General features: G+C 42.7%; 1 protein-coding gene across 1 annotated transcript in view; it reads left to right on the top strand.

Moving 5' to 3' along the window:
* Positions 1-227: 227 nt before the first annotated feature.
* CENATAC (centrosomal AT-AC splicing factor) overlaps positions 228-23387 on the top strand; it is a 38448-nt gene continuing 15288 nt past the window's right edge. The window contains exons 1-6 of the mRNA XM_069224796.1: positions 228-584; positions 16847-17013; positions 18226-18324; positions 18645-18711; positions 18801-18863; positions 20572-20636. Coding sequence (XP_069080897.1) covers positions 468-584; positions 16847-17013; positions 18226-18324; positions 18645-18711; positions 18801-18863; positions 20572-20636 — 578 coding nt within the window. The 5' untranslated portion in view covers positions 228-467. The remainder of the gene's footprint in view (positions 585-16846; positions 17014-18225; positions 18325-18644; positions 18712-18800; positions 18864-20571; positions 20637-23387) is intronic.

The raw sequence follows: 23387 nt of genomic DNA on the forward strand, positions 1-23387 counted from the left end.
TTTTTATTATTAGAGTCACGTTATTATTGATTGGATACGTTAGTTACAAACAAAGTCAATATGAAACGTTCTGATTCTAACATGAGCTTTACGTGAAAGTGTCGTGACCCAGAGTAAATAGAATCTGCTTTTTATGTCTATGGCTGTGTTAGGGGCGGGTAAACGCAGTGGCCTCTTCCTATTGGTGGCAAGGGTAGCGGCCATCTTCGAACGGGATGAAGTCGCTCATTTTACATATAAATACTGGGTTGTTAGTCCCGTTTTGAAATAGCAATCATGTCAAAATAACGATAAAACATGCTGTTTGTGGTGGACACCCGGTGACTGTAGGTACTGGTAGGACTTGTGACCCCCCGGGGTCAAAGTTAAAAAATATTTCATTTTCAGAAGATGGCGGCCTTGTCGTCGCCAGGGGTTAAGGGGTCTGAGATGGAGGCTGCCGCAATACCTGCTCTATAGGTTCAGTCATGGGGGTGCACTATTGCTCGTTTTGCCGGCAGACCTCCTTCACTGGCAAGGGACACTCCTACAGCAAAAAGCACCAGCAGAAGTTGAAAGAAGCGCTGAGTAGCTATCTGCTAAAGGTAAAACGTCTTTGAGGGGCTTTGAATGTACAGCATACATGCCAAGGGACTGATTCATTCGGGAGACTCACGATTGTAGAAGCCAAAAATGGCTTTATTCTAGCTGTCTCCCGCCTCTCCTTCAATAAAAGTAATTGAGGGAAAATACATTCTCTTGATATATTTTTTTAATTATCCCACCCTCTTCTTACGAAATGTTGCCAGATATGGTACAGCTAAGTGGTGTCTAGGCACCTGTTGTACGTGATTTGTTTGCAGTACAGGTCAGTCGTCGCTGTGGAGAAACCTGTGGTTGCTGAACTTTTGATAAACACAGTTGTCAGTTGAGGCGGCCGTACTTATGTTGTATAACAGCTCTGTTTATCCGCAGGACATGATTTTGATATCTCTGCTGCATACATGCCAATATTTTAGGAAAGTGGGAGAATTCTACATAAAATGTATTCCCTCATTGACTTCTATTGTGATCTGAATCAGGTTACTGTTACCTATGGGATTTGCACGTCTTCTGCCGCAGGATAGGATATTAGATAAGCAAATGTATGGTTTTCTTTTCCTTTACCTGGCGGGAGCACGGAGAAAGCGATATGGCGAACAGAGAGAGCTTGATGCAAGTGCTGTGCACTGGCCTGCAGGAGCAGTACTGGCAGTGCATACTCGGAGTTACACAAGACCAGGCTCTGTCAGCTGAAGCCCACAAAGCAATCGGTTTTTACATGCAGGAACCGGGAGACTAACCTTTGAATTCGGCAGTCTTCCTGCGGAATTGCGTAGGTGTCAAGGTTTCAGTTTGCTTATGTGTGACATTTCTATGGTTTCAGTGTACTTATGAGTGACATTCAACTACCTAATGTGTGAGACTTTGAGTGACACTTTCTTGCCAGGGAACCCAAGCCTTAAAGTCAATATAAAGAGCTAAATATTAAAAATTACCACCTTTTGACCAATAAAAGCACTATCCCAACTATATGTTCCATTATAACGCCAGAAACACCAGCCAGTTCAAAGCCATTGACATCCACCAGAAACAGTGTGGCTCTGCCCAGAGCATTCTAGCCACAACAACACCCATCTGAACCAAACTGGTCATGTCCAGCGCCATCTAGTAGCCCCATTCCCAATCTGAACGAGCTAGCCCTGCCCAGTGCATACAAAACCATAAACATCTATCCAACTCCGCTAGTTCAATCCATTCTAGCCCCATGAACACCGACCACAACCAGTCCATTGAGGTTGCCACCTGGCCATGTTTTTACCTTGCTTGACCAGTATTTTAATGTTCCAGTTAGCACAAAATCACATAGAGTTCCTAGAACAGCAAACATAAAAAGAAAGGACTTTAAAGTTTGTTCTAGAATGGACAATGATCTGTGAGTGTTAGTAAAAGAAGAGAAAGGTAGAGAAGTAATGTGAAACAAATGAATATGGACAATTAAAAAAAAAAAAAAAAGTCCTGTTAATCATGTAAGGGCGACCCCACTTCCATATATGTGTCTACCTTAATGCCATTCACATCCTAGTTCAACGCACCTGTGCCAAAGAGAGTCACAAGTGCTGCCCCAGTGACTCAGTCTCAGACTGAGCTAGGGTTTCTTCATCGGGCCGGGCATGGTTGGGGCCACAAGGCAGGGCTCTGGAGAGCTGAATATTGCACAAGAGGCCTGAGCTCCATTTGTAGGTCGAGCGTGCAAGTACTTTTCGACCTGCTGTAAGTATTCCGTTGACTTTTAACCAGGCCCATCTCACGCCCATCACTTTCACTCATTCGTGGGCTTGCCTTTCAAAAATCCATTGATGTCATTGGTAAATGAGGCGGTTTTGTTACCGCCTTGCAGATTGACCCTGTTATATGGATTATTGCACGATTGCTGATATACTTCAGCGTGGGCAAACTATATATTTTTTTTCTTATCTATCTCCCCTTCGTGCTCCATAGCGCTCACTGCACAGAAAAGCGCAAACTCCATCGGCGGTATTGAAGTGCTGGTCACATTGTTCACACTGTTACCTAATCAGTAATTTCTTTTGGCTCTCCTCTTCGCACTTCATGACTTTCACAAAAAATCTTGTAATTGATAGATGCTTTATGTAAAAAACACAGAAATCCTTAATGTGTCTCTACCTACACAGTAAGGGGAGCAATACTAAAATATTCATTGCACTCGTGAAACTCACCCCATAATGCTTTGTAGGGCATTACTTTTAGAAAATATGTTTGCTCATAAATCAGCCCGTGTTGGTCCTAGGACAGGGGGACCACCACCAAAACATTCACCACCACGTTCTCTTTATGTCTGCATCATGTCTGGGTCCCCACACTAGGTTAGTGGGGACCCCCAAAATAACCCTCCCACCGTTAAGTGTCTTTGTACATTTTTTCATGGCTGGCACTTTTGTTTTACAGCTGGCAGTAATTGTGTTTTCAGGGCCCTATTTGTTATATCATTGCAGTAGGCCTGCTAGCCTTCAAAATGTATAATGCACTATGCCCTCCTGGGGCTAAATATATGATTACACTGCATTACTCTCTGCCTTTCTCCTTTTGTGTGGCTATGCCATCTAAGGGGTAACTAAATGGTTGCATGACCGCGTTTCTTACAAATGCTATTTTCTTTGTAGTGTCCTCTAGAGGCTGTTCTGAGTATTACAGTCTAAAGCCAAACATTTATTTCTGATAAAGGTTTTTATTGGGTTTACATGATAATTGTATGTGTTTCATTAATCTCTCCTTATTGCAGTTATGACCATGACTCAGGACAACTTAACTCTTGATATGTTTGGATGACCCTTCTAGTTTTTCTCTCATTACTCCTCTGTGGCTGTCTTGTGCTTTTTGAAGAGTGTTAGCCAGCCGGCAACTCTGATGGTGCGGTGGTGAAAGTGGTATTCTATTGGAATTCGCATGACAGATTTAAATTAGGATGATAATTGGCAACATTTTCATTTTTGGGTGCAGATAGAGGAAGAAAGTAAATGGAAGAACTTTAGTTATATGCAGCGCCACTAATATTATGTGGCAAGATTGACCAATTTATGTGGCAAAAAAGTCCAGTTATGAATTTAGAACGCCAATAGCTCTAACCCAAGCAAATGCGAGACTCATTGCATTGCAAATGCTTTTTACTGCTAGTCTCTGAGCCCTCAGTCTGGACCGTGTTTAAATTCTGTGGTCTCACCGCCAGCCTGGACATATTTCAACCCTGAAATTGGTGCATAGCCATGTGTGTCACAGTGAGGCTGTGCCTGCCAGTGAGCGTGACTTTCCCCATGGTCACACATGGACCAAAGGTATAACTCTGGTGGAAATGGGGCTAGTGTGGCTTTAAAACAAAGTAGCTTCCTGTTGCCTGAGCAGCTCGATGGCCAAGCAGACGTGCAGTCACATTGGGTGTGCATCTTACTAGAAAAAAACAATAGCCAAAGCGCCGCCCCAGATCCAAGTAATGCACTCTGCTGATTCAAAAGTGTTTATCCACGCAGCGCTGTCAGAAGACCATTTGATACACTGAGAGGCAAGGAGGGCTTCGCTTAGATTAATGCAGGTTATAAATTATTCCCTGTACGTGCCGACATGTCTGGGTTGTCCTAGGGAGATATATGATGCGTGACTAATGCAGTTTAGTATGGGGACTCATAGTCTAACTCATGACGCGTGTTACTTAGCAGGGCTGGAACTGGGAGAGTTGGCATGTATGCTGCTGTACAAGACGGTGGGGTAACGTGGTGACTATTAATCTTTTGAACAGGCAGATAATGGTGAGCGTATGTTACTGTCCCTAACTCTGTTTGTTATGCTTCTGCTGTAAGGAAAGGGCGTTTGTGACTGCACTTTTGCTGTGATTCACATGTATAGGCTGGTGGGATTTCCTCTTGCTCTGGTGGTGCATTAGTTGAACATTGGGTTACTGCCCTTCCATATGTGTCGAACGCGAATACTTCACTGGTTCAGGCGTGTGTGTCCTGGATGATGTACCTTAAATGTATAGGAATACAGTGGGAGTACTCGCCCTCTATGACTGTTCTTGTAACACAGGGGGTCTTCAAACTGGGGAGAGGGACACCATAGGAGAGGCTCAAGTGATTACAGGGTGGCGCCAGTCTCTGGCCAAAAAAAGCATTATGCTGATATCAGAGCCTTGCTTTAAGCTGAAATAAATGAGCAGCAGTAAGCCTCTCTGTATTGGGCTATCACTAACGTGTTTTGTTATTTACTTCCTTACAGGGAGTACGTGTCAAAAAAAGGGAAGGGACTCCAAATATTCTTCAAAACCCCCATCCCCCAGTGTCGCGGCAGTCCAACCAAAAAATATAGAACATAGGGAAACAATAAATACAATGCCCAGAGTGCACTGCTGTAGCTACAAACAAGCAATCAACACAGACACAAGAGACAGAGAACAGACAAATATGATTTGCATATGATGTCGGAAGTGCAATACTTAATTTAAGTTTTAGCAATTTCACTGGTCAGGACTTGTCACCTTTGCTCAAGAGGTGGTTTAGTTTGAGAAGAAAAGGATAGATGATGGGCAGAAAGAATAGAAAGAGAACACCTCCCCAAAAGTCGATGAAGAGGTGATATTGTTTTACCTTAACCACCTCAACAAGCATTACCAGCTTAATTGTGTTATTATTCGATAAACGGTGGCTGATTTATGGCTTGACACAACAACATAACTTCTGTGGATAGTTTAGAGCTGCAAAATAGGATTCTGTTGTGTCCTGTTCTGCAATACTTATCTTGAGTTTTGTTCCTTTTTTCAGTAAATTCATCTAGATGAAGAATATGAGAGCCGTGGTTGCCTCTTTAATAGAGTGTCGTTTACAGAAAGTCTCTTATAAGAAGGATAATAGCTACAGCAAAGAGCAGTATGTGATGTACCTCGCCCAATATAGAAAAAGAAAGAAAACCTAGTGGTTTTGTGTTTTATTGGATTATTTTTAATAAGTTACATCTAGTGGAGTAAAAATAGTCGAGTGATGTTCATCCATATCCCACAGAATGCAAGACAACAAAGTCATAAAACAAGCATTGGCAAAGCCAATATGTCTTGCCTATGCAAGAGCGGTACACCATCGATGCTGCTATTCAGCAGGATTAGAAGTTAGTGGCAGAGTGGAATGTAGTGGCGTGGAATAGAGTGGCGTAGATTGACACTGAGTGGAGTATGGTGGAGTAGAATACTGTTGTGGAGTGGTGTAGTGTGAAGTGGCAGAGTGTAAGTGATTTATTATGCATAATTAATAAAAACCGTAGCAATAAAATAACATAAACATTAAAAAGTGCTGCAGCCAATATCACAACTTTAAATTGAAAGCTTAAAAGAGAAGTTTATGCTAACCTGTTGGTGAAAAAGTAACAGCGTTCAATCTCCTTTAATTATTGTTCAGCTTGTTATAAAAATTGGTAAAACCACAAATCAAAATGATACCCACGGGGTGAAAACAGGTGATAACGGCCTTTCTGCATGATTGATTTCTTCACTGACTGAAAAGTGCTCTCAGAAAGTCCATCCAATCGCTTATGAGGATGAGGCAGTTGTAGACAAAGTGTATAATGTCCTCCACTACAATAAAGCCCGCTATAGTGCGGTTCCACATTACGAAGCCAAGGCAAGGTGTGAGCGAGCCCCTGGAGAAGGCCGAAGCGGAACCTCATAAATATTACTTTTAACTGCATGGACCATCCTGCCACCATATAGGCTTGAGGTTTTAAGAGCTTTACACCCATTTAAGACCATCCAAACGTGATTTATTTGACCTCCGTGTTGCCAGCAGTGCAGATTTTCCTTATTACAGCATTTATTGATTATTATTATTTTGTATTATTTAAAGGACCCTTGGGAGGATTTTATGTTCCATAATGTTGGTATTCCCAAGTTGTTGATGGCCGAGTCTAGGTACAGATATGCAGGGGCATTTTGGCTTTTCTGAGATTTCGTACCAGAGAGCATTGCTCATTGTGTTCTCTAAGGAGGACTGTATTGTCTTCCATGTTTTGATGTATGCCTCCTTCTGGTGATTAATTGGTTTACCAGACCAAACTCAAGTCAGATCTGAGCATGAGAGGCGCTGGGAGGAAGATGGAAAAAGGTGTCTGTTTTAGTAATAATTGAGTTCAGAGCCACAGCATCCTTCACTCATAGAGCCTCACTTCCGTAGGACAGACTTGGGACTAATTTTGTCCCTATTATCTTAAAGAATGGTGCAAAACTTGGGCCACCCAAAGATCTCTTTAGTGTCACTGTTGCAGAGTGGAGTGTTGCAGATTATAGTCAGTGGGGTGGCATAGAGTGGAGTATACATAGTGTGGTAGCGCACTGCCATTACAGCAAACACATTTTCAATTGAAATGACCATTAAATTTGCACAGACAGGCATTTTTACTGATAAAGCTGTACATCAGACAAACAATAATATGTGGGAATCGGCATCACCTAGTGTATTGATTTGTTTTGATCCTATTATATTTGTTTTCACCGCAATTCATAATTACAAAATAATGTGCTTCAATTGTGCTTTCCTAAATTGGGTATATTCAGAATTTTTTTTACAGTTAATTTACATTCACTTGGGTACAGCCTTTTAACGTTTCCATACCCAGCAAGATTGTCACATTAATCCTCTTGCTTTGCAGTCCAAGGGGGGGAAAAAGTAAACACCAAGCTTCCTGGAAGACAGAAACTAACATTTGACCTATTTCTTTGAATGCACAGCACACATGATCAATTAAAGACAACATTTAATTGTTTATTGTTCATTCACTTCTGAACTACAGTATGGTTCTTTTGGAGGTGTTTTGGGAAGGGAGCAGAGTGTCTTATTCCACCCAAGGAATTGGTGAAATTTAGTGACTCCGTATTACTCTTATAACACAGCATTTTGGGCAAGTTACGCTACTCACCGTGTGGTGCGAGTACCCCCCCCCCTGCCCACCACCAACATTGGCAACTGCTAATGAGATTTGGCGTCCCCTAGTGCATTTTCTATTGCGGTCACAGTTAAAGAGCTGCTTCTTGAGTAGATGTGCTGCCGCTCAAGTAGAGTTTCTACTTGAGCGGCAGCGAAATAACTCAAATGACTGCGTTCTCTTTGCATACAACACATGATGGTGTTCATGCTGATTTTTTTTTTTTTTTTTTTTTTTTGTCTGTGCTGCTCAAGATACTGGTGCTAAATTGCAGTGAGATGTGCAAATTTCCACCTGTTGACGGAACTCCGTAATTTTGTGGAACTCCATAGAATCTTGTGGAGTTTTTTATGCAACTCAATGAGTCCCGCCCACGCTTGGGTGTTTCAATACCCCCATACCCTACTTCCGGTGTCTTTGGCAGGTGCGCAAATTTGAGGAAGTGAATTGGTTTAAGTTATGCTGTAAGTAAAGAGCACTGACTAAAATAAACTTGTAGACAACACTGTTCTTCACAGGCAACAGGTAGTTGCAGAGATGAGTAGAATTAATCAAGCAGAAAGATTGGAGGAAGGAAACCATTTCAAAGAAGTATAGCAGTTTACTGCTGTGACCTAGCATGGTGGAGAAAATTGAAAACTCATGCTGTCCTGGGGTCCCTCATGAAAAAGAAAAAAAAGAATACCCATAAAGTGAGCATTTATGGAAGAATACAAGGAGCCAGTCACAGAGGTGGTAAACAGACTGTGCTCCATGGGAGGGGCAAAGAAATGCAGGGCAGCCTAAAACAAATAAAGCCAGCAAATAGAAATCAAGCAATTTTGAGTTACAAACCACAAAGCCATTCCCAGGGAAGCTTTCAGAATGCCCTTAATAAGTCTTTCACCTCCACACGGCTGCTCTGTGCGGTAGGCAACCAGTGGAATAGAAGGATCTGCAGTCCAAAATTGGAATCCAAATGGGAAGGTGACCATTTATAGCTAAGCCAGCATCCACCTATGAAAGATGATAAACAGACTCACATTTCTAACAGTGGCACCAATAGGAGCAAGACACATTGACATTGTTAGAAATGAGTCTCTAGTTGGCAGTGGCTTCCACCCTGTCCAAGTAGGGACTCTTTTCCCTAGTCAGGCTAAGAGAGTCCCACAGCTAAGATAACCCCTGCTTACCCTCTTGGTAGCTTGGCACATCCAGTCAGGCTTATCTCAGAGGCAATGTGTAAACCAATTGTACATAACACACAGTAATACAGTGGAAACACTACAAAAGGACACCAGTTGTAGAAAAGTAGAGATATCTATCTGTGTAAAACAAGACCAAAATGAGAAAACCCAACCTACAGGAATAAAGATATGAATTTTGTAAGAATTAACTGAAAAATACAGTTCCTTGAAGTCAATAGCTCCGTCTGTGGCTATCACACCGTTGTGAACAACAAATCCAGCTGTTCAGACCAGCCGTGAGGTGGCTGGCCAGCTATGATGTCGGGAAGACCCACAAACAGTACCTTGGCAATGTAGGGCGTCACAATCCCTCACCCCAAGCACATCTTACCTTGTATTTGGTTCCACAGTCTCCCCAGTTAGATCCTCAGAATGCCCCTGTCATTTTTGGTTGCTACCCAGGCCTTCAGCACCTTTTGTAGCTCCTTTTTGGTGTGGCATCTAACTTGGACTTCGAGGCATTTGCAAACTGACCTCTGTTCCTTCAAGTTGTAGGTTTCTAACCTATCCTCCTCAAAAACCAAATCCCGGGATGTAAACCTTGATTGAAACATGATGTAGTAGGAAGTTCAACCTGAACTCAAGACCAAAAACAGAAAAAAGGAAAAATCAAAACCCAAAAAGCCTGTATGTGGTACCTAGTGGTCTGTGATCTGGTAGTAGTGTACACCGCTCACTGTAGGTCAAGTGCAAATTCAAATCCTATCCTCACTGCTGACAACCAGTGTTAGAAATGGGAGTCCCTAGTTAGATGTGGCTTGCACCCTGTTCAAGTAGGACTCTTCTTCTTAGTCAGGATAAGGGAGCCACACAGCTAAGATAACCCCTGCTCACTCCCTTGGTAGCTTGGCACAAGCAGTCAGGCTTATCTCAGAGGCAATGTGTAAAACACACAGTAATACACTGGAAACGGTACAAACGTACACCACACCAGTTTTAGAAACATAGGCAATATTTATCTGTGTAAAACAAGTAAAAAATGAGAAAAATCCAATATACAGTAATAAAGATATGAATGTTGCAAGAATTAACTTAAAAATAGAGTTCTTTGACGTTGATAGCTCCATCTGGTGTATCACGGCATTGTGAACAACAAATTCAACAGTTTAGGCCAACCGCGAGGTCGCGGGCCAGCTACGGTGTCGGGAAGACCCACAAACAGTACCTAGGGAATGTAGGACATCACAATCCTTGCGATGAGATCCGAAGTGCAGCATCGCTGGCGTCGGAAGGCATCAGTTCCGGAGGTCAGTGCAGGGGTCGTTGGGCGCTCGAAGTTACAAGTGTTGCAGATCGAACTCCGTGATGATGACAAAGTCAGGAGCGCTGATGTTGATGGCGTCCGGGCTAGCGTGCGAGGTGGGACGATGCACCCTGTGTGCCCACAGGTCACGGTACAGGCAGCGGCTGGGTGACAGCGTCCTGCGGCTTCGGTGAGACCAGGGCTGCGGTTTGGTGTCTCCAGGTCGCAGTGCAGGCAGCGTCGCCGCTAAAGTGCTGTCATCAGTAGTCCAGTGCTGCAGTGTGACGCAGGGTGGGCTGCCTGCAGCACCCATGGGTCGCGGTGCAAGCAGGAGCATTTGTTGACGATGTTGGAATTGATGGCGCTGGCGTCGGTGGACTGGGGCTGCATTGTGGGACTGGACGATGCTTCCTCTACCTCACGAGCAGTGCCCACAGGCCACAGTGCAGGCAGCATCGGTGTCAGGGTAGAGCAGCGGCCTTGAGGATACCAAGACTTTGGCAGTACTCCTCCTGAAAGTTCTTCAGCTCTTCTCCTTGGCAGAGGTTCTTCTTGACCCAGAATTGTTCTAAAAGTCTGGGGTTTTGAGTCCTCTACTTATACTAATTTCTGCCTTTGAAGTAGGCAAGTGTCAAACGAAAGTCTCTTGTTCACAAGATCCTGCCTTGCCCAGGCCTGGCTCCAGATGCACTCCAAGGGTTCAGACACTGCATTGCGTGAGGACAGGCACAGCCCTTTCAGGTGCATGTGTCAGCTCCTCCCTCCCACTCCCACTCCAGCCCAGGAAGAGCCATGAGGATATGCAGGACACACCTCTGCTTCCTTTGTTTCACTGTCTAGAGCAGTGGTCTTCAAACTTTTTAATGCCACGCCCCCCAGTTGAAAAATAATATTCATTGGGGCCCCCCTCAGAATTTTTCACAATTATTTTTGAAAGCTGGCAATGTTTAAATATGTCTAAACCTATTTAAACATTGCAGTTAAGTATTGTTACCTTTTTAAAACTGCAATAACATGCTAATGCTTAAAACAAAGGCCTGTTATCTGTATAATATTTCTTTTGGCCAAAGTTTGGCGCCCCCCCGGGATCACTTGAGGCCCCCCTAGGGAGGGCCGGCCCCCCAGTTTGAAGACCTCTGGTCTAGAGTGAATTCACATCCAGCCTGTCAGTGTTACCCATATTTGGATTCAGCAGCCAAGCAGAAGCACAGAATGGTTAAGCAAGAAAATGCCCACTTTCTAAAAGTGGCATTTTCAAACGGACAATCTGAAAAACAACATTTACAAAATATGTATTTTTAACTTGTGAATTCAGTCATCTCAAACTCCATATCTCGATCTGCTCCCAATGGGAAGCTCCAGTGGGATACCAAAGTATCCATAAAAGTACAGACCAGCACAATAAAATGCATACAGTTTTTAAAAGTGATCATGGAACAATCAAAAAAACAGATGGCCAAAAACAAGTGCTGTGAACGACTGCACAAACAGCAATACAGTACTTAATCAGTGTTCATGGATCTCTAAGCTTACACTGCTGCACCCAGGAACACCCCCACGTGGGCAACAACCTCATCATCGCTGAAATCCAAAAAGGTGTTAAGGGCAACCCCGAGGTTACTAATAGTATGCCTTTTTACCAGGGGAATCAACAAATGCTCAGTGTACATAGAATAACGCCTACAAAAGAATGTAAAGTGCGTCATCATTTGCCCGGACTTCCCATCGCAGGGACAGTGCATAAAATCAAGATTAACATTAGAACTCAGTGGAAAACACAGCAGATACCTTATCGTACCAGCCCTACAGCAGAACAACAAGTTCCTCTCCCAAAGGCCCATTGGTCTAATCGTGTACACCGCAGGCCAGCTGTCTAATGCAAAATTCGGGTAGGCACCCACACTAGACTTCCCCCGTGCAATTGCCAATCTTTCGCAGTCTGCCAGGTTAAATAGGACCATCTGCAGTTATTTTTTTATTGATGTCAAGATGACCCTTTGGGGTCTGTGAAGACATGATCGAAGCTGACCTTACGCAGGCTGGATTCCACACTAGCTATCAAGGGGATCTCGACCTTTCTCACAGCTAAGGCAGTTCCTAATATCATCTCTTGTGAGGCTTGCATCATCATTATTTTTACACGCGGCCAACCATAATAGGGATGGACGGGCTCTAATGTACTCTTCAGTACATGGAATTCCCAGTTTCCTATGACAAATCAGATGAGAAGAAGAAATGGGGACTGCCAATACCTTTATGCAAAACCTATTTTCTTCAACCTGGATTGTCACATTTTTGGATACCCCGTACCCCTGCACCACAAGTTGCTGATGGTATACACTGCATTTTATAAATCTGCAACAAAGGAATAAGTGCACTCCTGCCCCTAGGTTGTAGCAGGCTAAATAAAGTACCAGTTGCCTTAATTAACTTAATTCTGCAGTGGGTGATACGCGACGCCCAGGAGCCAGTGTCGGCAAAAGTTAGCTCTAGGTAAGGAAAAGTGTAAGTACCAGTTGCCTTAATTAACTTAATTCTGCAGTGGGTGATACGCGACGCCCAGGAGCCAGTGTCGGCAAAAGTTAGCTCTAGGTAAGGAAAAGTGTGTTTCAGGCTGCTATTGCCTGCTGTTACTCCGGGCAATCAATATGTCTTCGGGCCGCGGGCCATAGTGTAGGATGTAGTAAAATTTGTCTCCAAATCTAAATCACCTATAAAAACTCGCAAAGCCATGGACTAAAAGACACAGTGCCCTTGGGGCCCGTGCCATTAATAAAACACCGTCCGCATACAGGAGCGAGGATAACTAGGAGCCTTTGATGAGTGGAACATCAGAGGTTATATTTATTTAAATAACCAAAAAACAAAAAAAAGCGGATGAAGCTTATAAATATGTAAAGTTAATACAATCAGGGCTAAAACACACTCTTCCCTCATTCCTTGTAGGACTCTGATATCTTTTGTGACCTCACCAGCTGAACCTATTCTAACTCTGGCCGTTGTGTCTGTGTGCAAATAAGCTAAAAAGTGCACTAGTGCTTCATCTAACCTGTGAGCATAAATATTTGTTTCACCACAACTTTGAGCGATTGATGCAGTCGAATGCAGATGTCAGATCCATGAAAGGCAGGTGCAAGGAAGATCATTTGGCAGTGGTATACTTCTCTATCACCAAGGACAGATTTAAACATTGCTCTATGGTTCCGACATGGCTCCTAAAACAATACTAACTAGGGTGCAAAATAGGCATCTCCTTAGTCCACTCTCTAGTCCTATTACACAAAACTTTGCCTACGATTTTTACCTTAGTGTCGTTTAGGGGGATGGGCCTGTAACACCCCGAGCGATCACCCTTTCTAAAAATTGGAACAATAACAGAGGTTGTCCAAGAACTCGGAAGTGGCTATGGGCAAGACCATTAAAGCATTCACCAATAGAAGTGTCCAAAACTCAGGTCTGAACTTAATAAGATCGATAGGGTACTCCGTCCGGTTCAAGGGCCTTGCCTCCAACACTCTATGCTATGGCCTCTTCTGCCTCGTTCAAGGATACCTCTAGTCCCCTCAAGTTAGGTCTCACAATGAAATCACTTGATGCTTGGGGCGCAGCATATATTTTAGTAAAATGCACCTCCCACGACCCACTAGAAATATGACAACTAGTAGGGGTTGGTACTTGACTCATGCACTTAATTTCCTTCACAACTATCCAGAAAAATGTAATGTTCTTTTGCTCGCCAATAAGACCAAAGAGTTCCATTGAAATTGAAGTACTTCCTTCTTCCCCCTAGAGTTTACTTGTTTGTAGACCTTACGCCGGAATGCCACCTATAGGGGATCCCTCAGACTACCGGTCAGTGCTCTGAGTAATTGAAGATTAGTCTCTGAACATTTGTGATTAAACCCCCTGGGCTTTTTGGCTGACATACATGGCGAGTGCAAAACTTTAATAATCCTACAAAGCTGGGTGAAGACCCTTACCACTTCACAGCCGGTGTCATTCTCAGTTAAACTGGCCTCTATCAAGTTTGGGTTTTCTGTGATCATTTCATAAAAAAAAGTTGGTCAGGTTCAACTGCTCTCCAGACTAGTAACCACTCATTGGTGGTTAGTTTAATATCTCTAGTTCTGCATTCCGTTCTGAATTTGGGCCTAGGTGACAAAGTAAATACTATCTCTATATGGTTGTGATCCCCAAAATTAAAGGGGGCTACCTTCCCATGCAACACTGAATCCACCAAGTTAGATAATAAATTGATATAATGTATTATGGAGGAACAGCCACAACCCTTCACAATTTTAAAGTTGGTGGTATGGAGAGCAACATCCATTACATTATGTAGATCCTGAGAGGCCAGGTAACCCGTCAGTTCCCCCTCCCACCCCTGGGAATATCCCAGTCACTCAAAATATCAGCAAAATTATTGGCAGTTAGAATTGTGGAATTAATCATGAGACTATCATGTATACAAAGTCTAACATTAAAGTCTCCAGCTGAACAAAAGCCTGCTTGTTTCCCTTTGATGCCAACATTCCTTTGTAAGGAAGAAATAAAATCAAATAGGGAATTTAGTATTTGCCACACTAATAAAACTATTATTACAAAAATTGATTGGATACAGGGTTGGTACCCTCTTACAATTTGCAGCCAGAAAAGTAAAATTTTTAGTCTCAATTGCTTTAAAACTGTCCCCAGCAAGTAGGTTCATTGAAATGGGCAGCCCGGCCGATGCTCGCCCTGACTGAGAAGGAGTTGCTGTTTATGAATGTCCGATGAGCAGTTGCAATTTCACTTTCCCTACACCCCATTTTTCCCACCTTCAGAAAAGCTTCACTCCTGCTTTTTGTTAAGAGTAAATTTTCAACTTTTTCCAATATGGAAAGAGATTGAAGAGGAGTTAGTGAACAAAAGTATGCAATGTCCTCTTAGTCTTTGTAAACACACAAACTTACATACTTAAGGGTATTCACCAAGACTTAGAGGGCATTGCAATAAAAAACTACAGCTTTCCCTTATTTTCTGTCGTTATATGTACATTTGCGGAAAAGTGCCAAAATTAGAGCCTTGCTACTGTCTAAACCTAGATGGGCTATTAGCCCTGACAAAAAAGGCTGCTTCAGAGCTTTGATATAATAGGAATAATGCTATAATTTGTCACTTCACTGCATGGCACCAAAAGGCTGAGTGAATCTTTTTTTACAGGACAAGTAGATTTCTGAAGCACCCCACCCTTTTGGATAGGTAGATATTATATCAAATGTAGCTGCTCTGACTGATGATCTTTTACAACTGAAAAGCCTACCTCTCTCATGAATAATTTGCCAATTCTGAACCTTTCTTTTATTTCAGGAGCCAGTTCAATATAGCATGCAAACTCTAGCAATTAACCTTTCGATTGTTTTTAACATGTTTAGTGTGATTTTGCAGTTATTTTGGAAACATGTTGCAGCGATATTTGATACAATTTATATGATACCACAAAGAGATTGTTTGCTACTGTTAATAACTATATAACAAATTTAAGCAACCATTAATAGAAAAACGAACAAACTTGGAGCTCTTACTTTCAAAGCCACCTATCACTCTATTTATCTAAAGTGAGGCAATGAGTTTGTATCAAGTCCTATGTGTAGATATGAGTGCATATTCACATTAGCATAACAGATTAGCACATTCCTCTCACTGGACTTTGAGCAAAGTGGGTTTGGTTGTATCAGTGGAGCCCAGGAGATGGGAGTATTAGTTGCCATGGAGAAAGAAAGGATGGCGTTGCTGTGGGAGTCGATACATTTCATTTGAGGAGATGGACTGGACTCTTTCCAAATTTCCTAATAGAATAGCTCAGGGTGGTTTTTCAATGTTTTTCTTGAACAAGTTCACCGTTATGGTGTCCTAACTTGTGATTGGAACTCAATTATATTTTTGCTTTGGCTGATTAGTAACTGTTGGATTTCCACTTCCAACCTTCTTTAGAGTTCTTTTTACTCTTTTGATCCTTACTAGCTTTTAGAGGCAGTACTAGAGAGATGCTCAAGAATATTACAATCAGCATGCTAGAAGAAGGTAGAGGGGTATGAGGACATCTTGTGTTGGTAGTTTAGTCCACACTGTGAACTGAATTGTATCTAGTAGCAGCCCTTGGGAGGAGGGAAAGGTCCCAGAAGCTGAAGATGAGGTTGGGAAGAGAGCTGAGTTGACAGTGAGAGGAGTCACATCTTTGGAATTGCTCTGACAGTAATTTAGATGTAATGCATAGATTGTGAGTTTAAAGTAAACGAAGGACAGTGAACCTCTAGGTTATACAGGGATCCCCAAATAAGAAGTCTACATTGATGTAGTAAATGAGTTAAATTAGCCCTAGGCAGTCTGCACACTGATTAGCAAAACTGCATGTAATTCCGAATTAAGCTAGAGATGAGCTGCTTCAAGAGCAGCCGGAGAGAGCACCTCATGATCCAGAAGTCTTTCTCCAAAGCAGTGTTGCTAGTCCGTGTGTCTGAAGGAGATGCCGGGGTGAATCCTTTGTTCATACACATCAGCACATTTGTGTGGTTTAGGGTCTAATGAAAAACAAACTTGTCCTGAAATCTCAATTTGGCCCAAGAGAAATTTATAAATAAGACCTGTCTATCCCACTTACATATTAGGCCGTATTACTTTTCATTTTGGGACTTGTTGTTTCGCTTTAGCCATTGTTTACCTGAACATTTTAGTCCTGACAGGACATTTTGAAAGTTCTTCACTACATCTTTCTTGCCTCCTACTTTGTCTTTATTTTATACCTGTTGATGGAAAGTGAAACACCCATGAAGCTTTCTGGAAAGAGGTGAAGCTTAACCTTTGAGTTTTCGATGCTTATCTAAATCTATTTGTTGGTTTTCAGGTGGAGGCTGCACGCAAAATGGTTAAAGGTGCGCATGTCCTAAAGTATGATGCCACTGAGCATGAGAAGAAAGTCTGGTGTTACTGCTGTCAGCTTGAGGTGAAGAAGCACATGAGCAATGGGAACATGACTGTGATTCATGGGGGGCTGCTGGAGCATCTGGCAAGGTAGGGTTGATCAAGAGAATCGTACTGTTCGTAGGGCATTGCTGGATCATCTGGCTTGGACGGGGTCGGTAAAGCTAATATGAGCATGACTCGTGGGGCACTGCTTAAGCATCAGGTGAGAAATAGGCTGATCTGGTGGGGGCACCTGTCAGACGTAAAGGGTGCTAATAAGATAATAAATATGGGTCATGGGGTGCTGCTGGATTACCTGGCAAAGTGATGGCTGCTGTACTTCAGTGCATTTTTGAGTTAGTTTCTAGAACCATTTTCCAGATAAATGAAAGTCATTTAATGTAATGTACAGAAAGTTAGTAAAACACCTGAACCAGTAAGGGCTGATATCAGAATCTAGAATATACACCAGGCCTGGTAACAGTTTGCATCATTTGTAATACAAGTGTCCTAGAGCAATACATGGATAGGTAAAGGCTGCCAGCAGCATTTGTAATGGACGCCAGGTATGGAAACATACGTACAAGTACAGTGTGGCAGCAGAAGTAATGTAGAAGAGGCTGCCTAGTGGTGATCAGCATATTTGTCTATACTCAGCAGAAGCCTCTGGTACAGACTGTTTAAATTTTGCCTAAAAGCTATTATAATTACGAATGAAGGAGCTCAGTGTACTGTTTTTAGTGTCATAGCCTGATTGGAGAGGGAAGAAAACACACAGTAAGAAGTAAAAAGCTCTTACTGCCTCTGATTGATTAAACGCCAACCAAGTGCCACCTTCCAGATCTTTGACACTTGGCAACTCAGCCTGCCCCCTTACATGACCAGCAGTGTGAAAGAAAGTGGCACGTTCTCAGGAGCCGATGCTGATCCTGTGCCTGCTGACGACAAGAAGGAGTCTTGTAGCGCTACTGGTTGTGGTGTTCTAACAGTCTGTGTGAGGGACGCTTGCACTATTGCTGTTATCTTTTTCTGTATGTACGTGAGTGTGTGTGTGGAGAAATATGGCTGTAAAGAGTCCGGAAGCTTGCACTGCTCCTTAAGTATTGTACGTACTGTATGCATAGAGGAAGATTGCACTTGTGACACCATATAGTACCTATTTTTTGTGTGAGGAAAGGTTCAGTCGTTGCTGCTGCTCACATTCTTCCTTTTGTGTGTGTATTGTTACTGCAATCTGCACATGTTCTGTATTTCTTACATACATGTTTTCTGTACAAAGGATTTACTTAGTCGCAGTGTATTTTTTTCTTCTTTTTTTAGCTTGGAGCACAAGAAGGCAACCAACAGATTTTGGTGGGAAAATAAGGCAGATGCTAAACTGAAGTCCCACTTTCTGCTTCCACCTGAAGACTACGAGAAGTGAGGAGGTTTCTAAAAGTGCATGCTTATATGGGGCAGCAGTAAACCCTCGGGTGCAATGATGGTGACAGGAGGGATTCCCTTGTGCAGTGGTAATGGAGGTGGCTAGTCCAAGACGCAGCAATATAGGCCAAGATAAACCCCATTTGTGCCATAAGCCAAGTGGCAGGAAACAAAATGCGGTTTTAGAATCTTTCAGAAAACATACTGCTGCTCCGGAGGGAGGGCGAGATGTGATATTCACTTGATATAAGTGTATGGCTAGAAAGTGCATGCCCTGTGTAGCACCATTCTGATTGGTCTTCTGTGTCATTTTACAGGTTCAAGTTATCAGTACTCAAGGCCCTGGAGAGCTATGAGGAAACGGAGGACGAGCTGACAAAGGAGGTGATGAAATGCCCAGATTCATGTGTGACGGATCTATCAATGCCCCACATCTCCCAGGCCCTTACATATTTTGCAAATTCATTCCACAGATAGCAGCCCAGATACGTGAGGTGGAGAGCAGCCGCCAGTTAATGATACAGCGTCTCCTGGAGGTTTGTTTCCCCACGATGTACCCAAGCAGTATCCACAGCCACGGTTTCGTTTTCTTATTGGGCTTTTAAACTCTTTTTCGTGCTTCCTTTTGTCTCTGATCAGTGGCAAGTACTTCACACCATTGTCTTAGTATTTGATGCCAGATCATACCCATCAGTTGCACACCCTCTATCTGCCTTTAATATGTAACCTACCCTTCATTTCCAAAACTATCTCCACTCTATTTTCATCACACATCAATACACTGACCTGCACTCTCTCTAACACTTTAGCTCTCTCTGCCTACCTCCTATCCCTTCCTAGCTCCCATTTATCCCTAACCTTTCTTCCTTTTCCAGATCATACTCTAAATGCCTTTGTCTCTAAAGGGCAGGGCCACCTAGATATCTTAATCAAGCCCTGGTAAAACTGTATCCTCTATTTATGGTTGTCGCTTTGTTTTTAATTCGATTTAGCTTTATTTGTACATGACATTCTGTGATTGATTTGGACAGCCTTCCATTTCAGGATCACACTTTAAAAGAGTCACCTATCCCCATCACTCTGAGACGCATCCAACATGTTCATTTTCAGAATTAATGTAATAGAAAATGTTTCTGTAGAGGTATAAGGAGGATCGCCCCAAACTCCTCAAAAGTGACCATTTGCATTGCCTGTGCAAGCGGGATTGTGTTCTTATCTCATTCTTCTTTTCTCTTCTGGCCTTTCCTATCTCATAATGGTCTCTGAGAACGACTACCTATTCCACTGTCTACTGGCAGAAAACTCAATTCGTCCATCCACTCCTCTTACGAACACCACTCAACCCAGTACTCTTTCCATGTCTCCATGTACCATCTCTAACCACAAGCTCCCAGAATTTAGTGGGGTCTCTCCCACTGTGGACTGACAAGAACACCGCCTTCTTGTCCATCAGGAACTCTTAAAAATATCACCTTCTTTTCATCCACCCTTCCTAAAACGTCTCCTTCACCAGAGCCACAGAGCTTCCATCTCCCATCACCTCACTGGAAAACCATCTTTCACTCCAACCACACTAAGAGTGCACCAAAAAATGCATCTCCCACAGTGGGCTGTCCAGTAATCTGCCTTCCTTCGTCTCCCACCAGAGTCTTCCCTGAACACTGCCTTCCTGCTCCTCCCACGTGAGCTCACCCGGACATGCCTCAGGCTCACCAAAATACTGCCTTCTTCTGCTCCCACCTCAGACTTACCTGAACACTGTATTCCTTGTCTCCCATCATGTCTTCACCTGAAGACTGTTTTCCTTCCCAAGAAACCTCAAGCTCACCAGCACACTGCCCTCCTACACCTTCCATGATGTACTTGTTTTCATCCCATCAGAGGCTCAGTAGAGTTCTGCGTTTCTTCCCACCTCTACTCTAGGGTTTGCTAGGAAATGCGCTTTCCCCCACTTCCTTTCTTTTGTCCTTCATCCCCTCCAGAAGCTCAGGAACATGTTCAGAGCGATCTAACGGTTTGGGTCCAGTTACGGAGCACTGGATTCTGCAGCTTTGAAGAAAATTGAGCACCACGAAAAATCCACTGGTAATAGGATATTTTGGGGAGCGGGGAGGCAGCTAAAATAGATAAAGATGACATGTCACAAAGCAGGCCATTTGAAGTCATAGTAGCAGAATTAAGATTAGACAAATGTGGATGTATTGAAAACCAGAAAACTGTTAATTTTTCCTGAATCAAACTCAGCCTCAACCAGAAACAGACCCCTGCGAAGACCTGTCTTCATCTTGCTGCTCGGCTGACAAGCACAGGTAAGGAATGCCACATCAACCCATTCTCTTCATTGCCTTTGTCTCTCCTTTGTCAAAGGAAACTTGATTTACAGTTAAGGATACAGAGGGAGGATCCTTCAAAACCTGACCGCCTCCTCAGACCCTTCTCCATAGTCCTCTATCTCACTAAGAGACGTGGTTAAACTGACTTCAATATGCTGTCTCAAGCCTTCCTCTTAGTCAAGATGTGGTTCTAAGAACTCTGCACAATACTGTAGATCCTGCTCCAGAATTGACCACCATTTTTAAGGTGTGGTATGGGACTAAACATATGAACTCTACATCTGCAAGCAGTTCCGGAGCTGTAGCCTCTAGAAGTGGATACAGAACCGAAACCAGTACTCATTGAACACAAGAAACAGACAGAAAAGTAACCAGTTTTGCAAGCACAGGGCAGATAACTCAACTTGTATCGCAGACCTGTATAAGAAGGCAAATTAGAGAAGGTTTTGTGGGACGGGGCTAGCAATAGGGGCACAAACAGAGGATATGAATAGAGCATAGTTCATAGGGCAGCACTGTAAGTCCAATGAAGATGCAGTAGATTGCTATAACGATTAATTGACCCAATATGCACGGTAATGAAATGGAAATACGTAATCTAAACATGTTAGTGGCATAGTGCAGAGCAGCACATCGAACAAAGAAGCATCGGTACCCAAAACTAGAATTTAACCTAGAAACTTTAAAGTTGCCCGCAGTGAAAATACATGTGTAGGAACAAAGTTGACCAATAACGAAAGATGGAAGAAGGTGTCTTGTACCAGAAACCCATTCGCATCTAAACTAACTACTATATCGTATTGAATCTCCAAAGCGAGAAGGGTGGAGAGGGGAAAAGACAACCTATCTTGCCATCTGGGTTGTAAGAAAAAATGTGGTATTAGTCTCAAGATTTTGTTTAACAGTCAAAGACTTTTGGTTGGTGTACTACATTTGGTTCACTGGTGCACATTCCTAGTTTGAGCGCATGGGCTGCTGCGGCTGTCCCTTACTCCAGGTCTTCCAAGTCGTCATCCTGCAGAAGCCGTTAGAGACTGTCCCAAGAGCCTTTTGGGTGGCACTATGGTGGTTCACGGGGGATATGGCAAAACGTTTTAATAAAAGACCCACTAGGCTAGGCTAGTGTTTTAATTGTTTGAGTGTTAAAACCAGATTTGCTTCCTGTACTGCTCCTGTGCAACTCGTACGGCAAGAAGTGTGTGTATTCCAGACACCAACATAACATGAAAAACTTACAGTAAAACATATGTTAGTCTAATAAAAATAAAAAAAAGCTAATTAGCATAAAGGGCAGGCAATTAACTAATGTGCGAGTGATAGAAAACGTGATTTTTGATTGATCTCTGCTCTATAGTGTGAATAGAAACGGGTACTAATAGTTCATGCATGTATTCTCATAAAGCACGCTGTTCATGAAGCAATGGTGAGGAAGTATTCCATCATATTATTGGGAACCAGTACAAATGTACAGGCACACCTGCAACCAACAGTGAATACTGAAACAATAAATATAGGTGAACTTGGGGGTGAGGAAAAGATAAAACATCATTTTGTGTGGTATGCACATCTTGACAGACAGGCAAATGCATGAAAGCAAAGGACAAGGACGGATGGCAAAAAAAAAAATACTGACATAGTGTACGCTCAAAGCATGGTTAGAGTAGGATGGAGTAGCTAAAAAGAGAGAAGTGTAGAAAAAGAATTGAGTTGCATGAGGAGGCTACGTGAGATTGAATTTAGAATAATGCAAGGCGGGTCAGAAAGACTTGTGAAAAGCTGGAGGAAATGGGTAGGGAGCAGTTGTAAAGGAGACATGGATAAGAGTGAGGTGTGGTAGGTTATGAAGCTATTAGACAGAGTGAAAGAATAACATGGTAGGAGGGCCATTACGAGGGTGAAATCGAAGTGAGCTAATATTTAGCGTGAGGTAGGTCAAACAGAAAGGTTTTTCGTTTTTAACAAAAGGTATATTAATACCCTTCTTGTCTGGTTTTGGAAGGAAGCAAATTCCAATTTTTTTATTGCAGCGACAGTTTTGAGTGGGTGCTTTTTTATATATAATTTCTTGCACTTAAGACTGATTTTGTGTTTTTTTTGGGACTTAAATGTTTGGTTTCTCATGGTCAGTTGATGAGTCGTGGCAGCTATTCAGTTGTTTTCATGGATAATATCTTGTAGGAAATGCAGGAAATTTTGGTTTGATTCTTGCTCCATGAAGTAGGCAATGGAAGTCTTTATGGATCTGGGTGATGTTGAATTGTTCTCTACAAATGTCCAGCTATTGTTTGGATCACCACTTTGATGAGGCTTAAGTAAGCTCTTGATTAAACATGCCAAATCAATATATTGAAGTTTGCATGTTGATTGTGTAAACAGTTATGTAACCGAATCTGCGGTTAGTGGGTCCATATGGATAATATTGACATTGTTGACTAATAAGCCAACGGTAAGAACCTAAGAGCACATTCTTCACAGTGGACTGACCAGGGAGCAATGTCCTTTATTGAATTTGATGATGTCTTAAATGTACAATTTATAAGTAGTGTATCAGTGTAATCAGAAGTTGGAGCCCTCCATCATTTACAATCTGGTAGGTGTGTATAATTATCTGTTGTTGCTGATGGGGCCTGGATGTCCTTAGGGCAATCCATGCCCAGATATCCTCTTTGCTTCCTAAATGCCTATTTTGGACATGCTTTTCCCCTATCCCTAAGATGGATACTGTAG

Source organism: Pleurodeles waltl, chromosome 3_1, assembly GCF_031143425.1.
Source record: "Pleurodeles waltl isolate 20211129_DDA chromosome 3_1, aPleWal1.hap1.20221129, whole genome shotgun sequence".
Taxonomy (NCBI): Eukaryota; Metazoa; Chordata; class Amphibia; order Caudata; family Salamandridae; genus Pleurodeles; species Pleurodeles waltl.